We start from the raw sequence: 9592 nt of genomic DNA, 5'->3' as shown, positions 1-9592 counted from the left end.
GTGTCAGGAAATTTTAAATATTTCATTCTTCCTCCTTTATTTAAATGTAAGTTTCGATTGTAAATCGGACAAAATTTATCAGAGGTTTTAATAAGTTAACTTAACAAAGCTATCTCTGAAAATGCCACTATAAAAATATAAACTTCATATAAAGGTCAATCGGTTTGAAATTATAACTATAAAATATAGAACAAACATTTGAATGTAGCTTTTCAGAGATTCAGATACTACCACTAGTTTCAAGTAAGGACAAGAGTAAATGACCCTATAACTCATTTTGTGTGTGAAAAATTAGTTTCTCTTTCAATAAGCAAGAGTTGAAAATATAGTTTACCTAAGAATTTGACATATATTTAATTACTGAAAACAAGTACAGTTTAAGTATGTCTTAATGTACCACGTTTTTATATTTATACAGTTACTATGTTCAAAATGAAAGTTGTTCATTATAATTAGTTTCTTTTTATTTCATTTTCTAATAGCTGTCTCATGATAAATAAATATAATACTACTGGTTGCAAGTACATCACAACTTACATAAAAAGAAAAGTCAGCTCATCAGATTTTGATTCAACAGAGATCTTGTCAATAAATTACCATAACAAACAACTTTCACATCTTTACAGAATTCTATTTTTTCCTGTATCTTTTATGTAACAAAAGCTGATGAGTGCACAAGATTCAATATTAAAACAAAGAAATATTATGATACAAAACAATATGTATAATGAAAAACATTTCAAATGCAACCCTAAAAAGTAACTACATAATTACACCTCTTTAAACTTTGTTGCACATTAACAAAAACATTTAAAACAACAAAACCCTACAAAGCTAACTATATAGATATATCTCTAAACTTTGTTGTACATAAACAAAAACATTTGAAATAAAACTCTATACAACTATTTATAATAATACACCTGTGGAAACTTTGTTGTACATTAATGAAAACATTTAAAATAAAACCCTACAAATTTAACTAAATAAATACACCTAGTTAAACATTATTGCACATTAATGTTATTGCTCAACATCTAAAATCTCTCTAAAAGTACATGAACGAAATGATTAAATTTAAAGAACATTCATTTGATGGGTCTTCATCGTGTTAAGAAATTATTAGCAAATTTTGGGTGCTTGTAATAATAAAAGTTTAAACTATTAAACTTTATTTGTTTACACAAATCTATGATTGCCTCATGACTACTTAATGCCAAAAACTTGCCTGTTATTTTTATGAACTGAATACTCAATAAAGGTACGTTATCAATTTACGAGTCTAAATGATAACATATGCAAACACTGACTTTGAAATACGTATATTTTTTACCTTCTAAAATAAAACTCAGTCACTAGGAAATTGAGCACTTTAGAGGAATGTCTGAGAGTCACCATTTTATTTATTAAAATACAGTATTAATTAACAAACAAATCTTAATTATCACTTAAACTAAAATAATCAGGAGCATTAACCTTTGTGTTCAGTGTCAGGTGGTTTACAGAAACTGATTTAAAACTGATAATTTTATTGGCAATTTTTAGAAGTTTGCCATTCACTTGAAAATTCTTAAAGTTGAAAGATGAAAGAGACAATATATATATAAGTAAGATGTCCTGGCTACTGATACCACTTAGAAGTTGTGTTTAATCAGGACTGAAACCCATAGGTACTTCTGTTGAGAGATTAAAAGAGCCAAATCATTGGCTTAATCACATGATCCAAACACTTCCAAGTAAACTACAAGGTCTATCAGCTACTCTGAGATGATAAAGGAAATGAATAGTTAGGAAGACATTTACTTTGATTATGATATAGTTGTGAATGTATACCAGAATACTTTAACTGTCATTCATAACATTGCAAGAAGTTTGTAGCTGTATTTATGACAAAGCTACTAAGGCCATCAGTCACTTTCCATAATTTTGAACTACTGACCAGAGGGAAGGTAGCCAATCAACAACACTCTGCCACCCACAGTTTATGCTATGGGATTAATTGATATTTTTATAACACAGCCACAGTTAAAAGAAAAGGGTATATTTTGTAGTACTGCAGAGATATGAACCTGGCTCACCAGTTCTGAAATCCAGAACTTTCTCATAGGGCCAACTACATCCTGCAAGTAGTATAATTTACATTGTAGTATTTATCATTATCATTTATGTTTGGAGATCAGAATATAAGTTAACTTACAGCATGGTTAACATAGATCAATGTATAATTACTTTATGCATTGCATAGATCAACGTGTAATTACTTTACTGTTTGAAACTGCTTATATCATTTGTTGGTTACTGGGTGTAAAATGAGAAGCCTACATACACAATTAGTATTAATCATAAAATTTTTAAATTATTGTTGTTCTATAGCATATAGAAAAAGATTTGTCTTTTCCTCTGGTGGATGTACTTTAAGGACATCTGACAAATCATATGATGAAGGAATGTCCTCTTCTCAATGAGAAATTCATATGTAACTATCTACTATAATGATTCAAGATATCCAAAAAGGCAGAAGGAGGCCTTCACCTACAAAAACGTTCAGAATTTTCAGGAGGAGAAAAAGTTATGTCCCACAGGAATATTTATATTCCCACCCCCCCAATACTTTACAACTGCATGCACAATAAAACAGAAAACACTTCAATAAATTTTGCTCTTACAAATTCTATCTTGTGAGCAATATCTTTAAAAAGTTTAAAATTGTTAAAATATTCGATGAAAACCAATAATAATCACAAACTTTTCTTAAAACACAGTAATTGGTTGCACAAAATATTTCTTCAATAAGTGTGGCCCAATAATAATCACAAACTTCTCTTAAAACACAGTAATTGGTTGCACAAAATATTTCTTCAATAAGTGTGGCCCAATAATAATCACAAACTTCTCTTAAAACACAGTAATTGGTTGCACAAAATATTTCTTCAATAAGTGTGGCTTATATAATAACTCACTTTAACTTAGCACACACACAAACATGTATATAAATACACCTTTTTTGTACTAATAAACATTGTGTTTACTTTTCACTACAACATATATTTATACGCACATTTTTCTGGTGGTTTTCTATCTAATCTACTAAATCATTTACAGAATATTACATAAATACTTCAGTTAAACAGAACCAAAACAAGATCAATAAATATGTAAATAAAAATTATTATGTTTTTTGTTTTCTAATACTAAGCCATCACAGCCCTTTATTGTAAAATACACATTTTGGTGGATCTGGTAGTTTACGAACAACTTCCTGAATTTCTGGCTCTAAACTGCTGATAGATATGGAGCTGATGAGTGGGAAAAAAAAATTATCAGTTGGTTAAATTTTCAAAATTACTGATACTAGATAATTTTTCAGACCAGTGCTAAAACTAAACAAAACCATTTAATAGAAATAACACATATTTTAACTTGTAGTCATACTTAAAAAAAACTGTATTCCAGTCATATCATCTTTAAACTTGTGATGATCATTTCATGTAGAATTACTTGACATTTCTATTCTACTTATTAATGGGTTTAAAGTTTATCTTCATAACAATGTGTTAGTATGAATGTGTTAGTAGTCACACATCACTTGAACTAAGAATAATACACACATTACTTTGAGTGTCTAAAAAAGACTTTTAGCAAATATCACCGTGGTTACTCTATTTCTATTATTATATATCCTTCATATGCAGAATCAGTTACAATTGTGGGTTTACGATACATAAGAAAAACACATCTTCGACATTCTAAACCCTTTCACACTCCGGCTGGGATGTATATTTCCTGTGCACTGGGAAACATACATCCCAGCTGCAGTGAAAGGGTTAAAATTACTAACAAGGCATGAGCCTTTTGCTAACATCAGCTAGTAACACAATCTTTAGATGTTAAGTACCTGATTCTTGAATGATGTTTATTGTGTGTGTCCATAAAAGTAAAAGACACAGGATTAAAGAGGACAGTAAATCATCATTACAAATCTTGATAAGGTCCTAGCACTTTAGACACGTGGATCTATCTTCATCCAGTTTTACCCCTGATGAAGACAGGTCAAAATGTCAAAAGCTCTAGGGTTCTATTGTTGTAGTTTTTAAATTTTTATGTGGTTAATTATGTTAATAATTTTATCCAAGCAACTCCAAAAATGTCTGAAGTGATTTGCCTTTCTACTTTAAAGTGAGGAAGTTGGAAGCAAAGGATAAATATATTATTACCATAGAAGTTGTTCAAATTGATAGTTAGTTAACAGAGAACTAAAAGATTATATGGATATCATTCCTTACAAGGAGTAGAAGCTTAAAGAAAATTCATTAGCTAATTATCATTACTTGCTTGTTTAAGCCACATATATATTTTTATTTAACAAGTATCACATATTTTTAACTTTACATATAATGTGAATAACTTATTTTACACAGCCTTAAAAATTCAGACACTAATATTTACATACCTCTTTTGGGGAAAAAGAGCACAGCAAAGTGGTGTTGCAAAAACCAGTCTGGTAACAAAGAGGAATTGGAAATTACACATAAACTCAAATAATGCTTTTACCTTATTCTGTTATCATCTAAGATAATTGAATAGTTTATTTATACCATATAAAAACATTCTATCAAGGGATCAAGATATTGGATACGTCATCCAAAGTATTAAATGTCCATTGATCTTTCATAAACTATAAATGAGAAAAAAACATAAAAACACAGGCTCCTATAGCATAGTTACTATACTGTCAATAGCTGTACTTTTTAATACAATGTAAACTTTGAAAACTTTTGTTCTTTCACTAAAGTACTTAGAACTTTTATATGCAATAATGTGGGAAAAAAAACATTTGAAATATTTTTCCCCTTCATGATATAAATGTAAACAATTCCAGGTATACTTACAAAAATCCACACAGGCCAACTTGAAGAGGCGCATTAATCCAAGGTAGTCTCTATAACAAACATATAACAAAAAATGAGATAAAAATGTTATGATAGTATATATTGTTTCAAGTAATAGTGGATATATATTCCAACACAATTATGTGCAACTTAAGAATAGTTTTTTTTTAAGTATGAGAGTTAAGTTTTGTAGTTTTCTAGCCTCAAGTATTATCAATGGCAAAAAGCAATTACATAAATCCAAGCAAAAACAACAAAGCATACTAGCATACTGTTGATAATGTTGTATGCCTATTATTTCTGTCAAACAAGTATTCATTGATATATTTCTATATCACTTTGTTGTTTTCTATTTTTTTCCCTTAAAAACCCCAAAGGTAACAGACATTAACAAGAAGAACTGAAATATAAATATATAATCCAAAGTATTCAAGAACAAAAAGTTTTACACATTAAACTAAGTTTCATCACAAAAAACACTATTTTTTTTCACTCTTGCATACATTTGCCTGCTTAGGGAAATGTTATAAAAACACTTCCAAATTCAAAAAATGTGAAATACATAATAATGTAGGTGAGCAAAAATGCCATTTTACCTGTAAGGTCCCTCGTTTTTCAAGGTAATTCATGATGAAAGGTGGAATTACTGTGTAAAAAAAAGGGAGACAGACACCAATATGACTTAAAACAATTAATATTCTAAAAAAATCTGAAGGTATGCAAGTATTAGAAAAATTACAATAAAATTAAATCCTGCAGCTTATGTTTGGCTAAAACAAAGATACATCAAAAACATAATGATAAAATTTTACTAGTCTTTACAGCTGTATCAATGGGTGGCTGCAGCTGAGTGAAAAGTTTGAATCAGTACAATTATACTTAAAAGCACCTCAAAGTTAGTGAAAGATCTATTGACCATAGGGTTGTATCACATATAATTATAGAAAATAGTTATATGTATGGTGTTTTGAGTTGTCTTTAATTATCCACAGTAAAACTATATTCATATAGGATTTGAAGACTATGTAGCATTGATGGTTTAATTTATTCTTCCAAATTATTTAGCAGACAAGTTATTTATTTTTATAAAAAAAAGGGTGTTTTAAAATTGGATGAGCAGATTTGTCTAGTTTAATAATCAACAATCATGGATAACCTCAAAGGGCTATTACAAGTTAAAGATTTTACAGAAAAGAATAATATTTTTTCAATGTTTTGATCACTGATGCGATCATTCTAAAGTGCACAAGTTTTAATGGGAAAGAAGGTTTTAGTATTTAAATCAACATCCAACAATCTAAAAGTGTATTAAGTTTTAGAACTGATAGTGGTTACTTATGCATGTGCATATCAATACGAGTGAATTGACAGATTATTTATTTATGGTTGAATAACAAACACAAACAATAAGTGAATTAATATTAATATGTGCAATATGTTGTGCAAAAGATTTGCATAAGATTAGAAATGTCTGGGGAAATAACAATGCCTTGTTTTTTGTTGATTGTGGGATTGTTTGAATTTATTAGTAAGGCTTCTCTGATTTTTTTCCTGTTAATGTCAGGTTCATGTTTTAATATGGCAACATTCTGTTCAGAAAAACTGTGGTTGTTTTTGTTCATATGTTCATGAACTAGGGAAGAGGGTTTCTGATGTTCTTTTAATCTTTTAATTTAAGCTACATCCTGTTTCACCTATGCAAAAAGCTGGACAATTGTCAGGCTGTATTTTGTAAACATTTCCTGGTGGGATGGATTCATTATATAATTTTCTTACCATATGTTTAATTCTCATTCTTGGGGAGATAAAGAACTTGGTCATTATGTTAAGGTTATATTTAAGTGCTAATCATTTCAAAATTTCTGATAGAGGTATTTTCTACATATGGGATAGTGCAAGTGATTAGATTTCCTTTGTTTTGTGGAGTGTTTTTTGAGTTTGTTTATTTGTTAAACGTGTTTTGTAAATTCATTAATAGTTTGTGTAACTACTGTAATAGGAAATTGGTTTACGTTAGTAAAGCACCGAGTTACGTGTGAACTTCTTACTCGACGTTTCCTGTAGAGCATATAATGTATAATAAACTTAGGAGGCTATTTAGAGTGCCTAATATCTGGTGGATTTGTCTAAAAAGACCAGGCTGGAAAAATGTTAGGAGTAGGCACACTAGAAGTATTTTAATCTGCACATTTCTAAAGCAATTTAAAGAACATAATAAATATTATATAAAGTAATGTTAGTTATCTACATAAATAAAAGAACAATGTGTATCTGAGTGTTAGCTCACATGGAAACCTAATATCGGCTAATTGTGCAGTGACACCTTTACGTTTATGTGAGTGTAAAAGTGAAAATCTTACATGCATTGTTCTATACAAAACTATGATATTCATAACATGAATTTTAAAGGCAATTACTTCACTAACATAAACACGCAAGGAAACACATTAAGATAATTCTTTGTCTTTCCTAAGCTTATAAATAATGTAATAACATTAAATCTCAAAACAGATTCCAAGAGGAACCTAAAAATCAACAATTTGACCTAAAGTTTAAACAGGCTTTGCATGCGAAGAAAAAATTTACATACAATATAATCTTTGGCAATTAGCCTTAACACTCCCTGCCACTTCATTCACTTTCGATGCTCTACAACTAACATGATGTATGGAAGAAAATAATTACGGGTTTCAGATGATATACAAATGCGATTAGGTACATAAATGCACAAGAAATTTACAAAAACAAACTCATGATGATAGTTTATTTTTTACACGTCTTGATACCATAATTTTAAAAAGTTCACTATCTTATAACTATTATATGTTTCCATCTAACGTAATAAAGGCACCTAAAACTTCTTTGTTAATACTTTAGTGGAGAGAAAGAAAAAAAAGTTGATACCATTATGAAAGAAATATAGATGAAATAGCATAAGCCAAAAACAGTTCATTTTTACTTCTTGATACCAAAAAATTTAAACAAGCCAATAAATCCTCTCCCACTGTGTTCTTTATGATAAACTCTATGGGAAAGTTCTCACAATTGTGCTTGCTATCAATGGTGTCATATAAACAGTCTAATGATAAGAGCAGTGATTTATGTTTGGCAGATTTATACTTCAGTTGCTACAGTAAAATAAACATAGAAAATAGATGTGAAAAGGTTAGAAGTAGAAACTCTCAGGAGAAGTACTTTGGAACTTTGTGGTCAATACTAAAGAGGACAGAATAGTACTACTCACTTTATTTTGCATTATTCAACCTTTAAAGTTTTATGGTGGTTATGAGGTCAGTTAGACTGACCGACCTTGTATAGAAGTTAGGGTACAGAAAATAACAGATAAAATATAAAAATTTTCTGAAAAAATAACCAAAAAACGTTTGATATTTATGTAGGAGGTTTTAGAGATTATGCAAACAAAATTTTAAAATTTTACCATGAAGAAAAGTATTTGTAATCTTAACAAGAAAATCACTTTGCACTCAGAGCAGTCAACACTCTCATTCCATATATATTCACAGACAAGTGTTTTTGTAAAAATACTTAATTAAAAATTCTTAATTTTTGTCTACAAAAGACTTGTGACCTTTACTAAAAGGTTGAAAAATTTTGTGAAGATACACAAAATATGTTAAAAGTTATAATATGGAAACTCTGATGGTCACTCCGGGGTCACTTGGTTGGCATAATCCCCAGAGTCAGTAGTGAAAGAGTTAAACAACATATTACTCCCTCGAATCAATTCAAACCAATATGGGCTTGGTCACTTTGACTATAACTTTTAATGTGGTAAGTGTATCTTTACAAATTTTGCAAGCTTTCAGTAAATATTACAAGTGTTGTTCACAATAAGTCAGATTTTTTTATTAACTATTCTGACTAAAGATTTGTCTGTGTATTTATAGTCAGAGTGCATAGTGATTTTTATGTTATGATTAAAAACACATTTTTCATTTTACATTGTAGAGGCTATTTCATTGATAGAATATGGACTGACTCTGAGAGAGGCAGTCTGCAAACCAAGATTGAAGCTCCCAGCAAAGGATGTGAATAGGTTCAGAAGTGTATGGTTAACACATGAAACAAAAAGGCTCTGAAACAGGAACCACAAGGATAGTTGGAGCAGGAAAAGACCATGTAATAGGCTGAGTGGAACATGATCAAGTGAACCATTAGTAGAGGTAGGAATGGGAATATACTCAATAACGAGTGAGAAAGTCCAAATGACAGAAGATCTGTCCTATCAAAAAATGTACCTTGATCAGAGAGAAAAGCATAGAAGAGAGAGATCTGGTTTGAGAAGTGGTAAGGTAATGCAGGAAGTAGTATGGGCTGGGTCCAGTCACTGTGACAATTCCTTGAGGAGAGGCTCATAGAAGAGGACAAAGGACCAAAAAAAAACTTGGCTCCACAAGGTCTACTGTAAGAGATACTACATGAGGGTATGCTCCAATGGAATGAGGGGTTCTAGGGAAGCCAGAGCAGAAGTGAAAGAACCTCTCATGCAGAGAGAGAATGAGAAGTGTAAAACCTGGTGACCAAATTTGCCATAGCTCACAGCAAAGATGATAGACCAAACTTGAATGAGGTGAAAGATGAAAAAAAATGCCCAAACAAAAGTACCCAACTTTAAATGAGTGTGAAAAAAGGCTTACATCCCAATATACCTCCCACCCCCAACTGAGTAGCCACCATAAAAG

The 9592-nt window shown here is 30.2% G+C and overlaps 1 protein-coding gene across 1 annotated transcript; it reads right to left on the bottom strand.

The window, feature by feature from the left end:
• Positions 1–329: 329 nt before the first annotated feature.
• LOC111087790 (sideroflexin-1-like) lies at positions 330–5926 on the bottom strand. Its single transcript, XM_022395704.1, has 4 exons — positions 5486–5926; positions 4890–4939; positions 4451–4498; positions 330–3296 (listed from the first exon to the last, which is right to left on the bottom strand). Exons 1-4 carry the CDS (start codon positions 5516–5518, stop codon positions 3200–3202), a joined length of 228 nt encoding a protein of 75 aa, XP_022251412.1. The 5' UTR covers positions 5519–5926; the 3' UTR covers positions 330–3199.
• Positions 5927–9592: the final 3666 nt, after the last annotated feature.

Source organism: Limulus polyphemus, unplaced genomic scaffold, assembly GCF_000517525.1.
Source record: "Limulus polyphemus unplaced genomic scaffold, Limulus_polyphemus-2.1.2 Scaffold2637, whole genome shotgun sequence".
Classification (NCBI taxonomy): domain Eukaryota; kingdom Metazoa; phylum Arthropoda; class Merostomata; order Xiphosura; family Limulidae; genus Limulus; species Limulus polyphemus.
The sequence above is the reverse complement of the archived record's forward strand: the minus strand, read 5'-3'. Positions and strand labels throughout refer to the sequence as shown.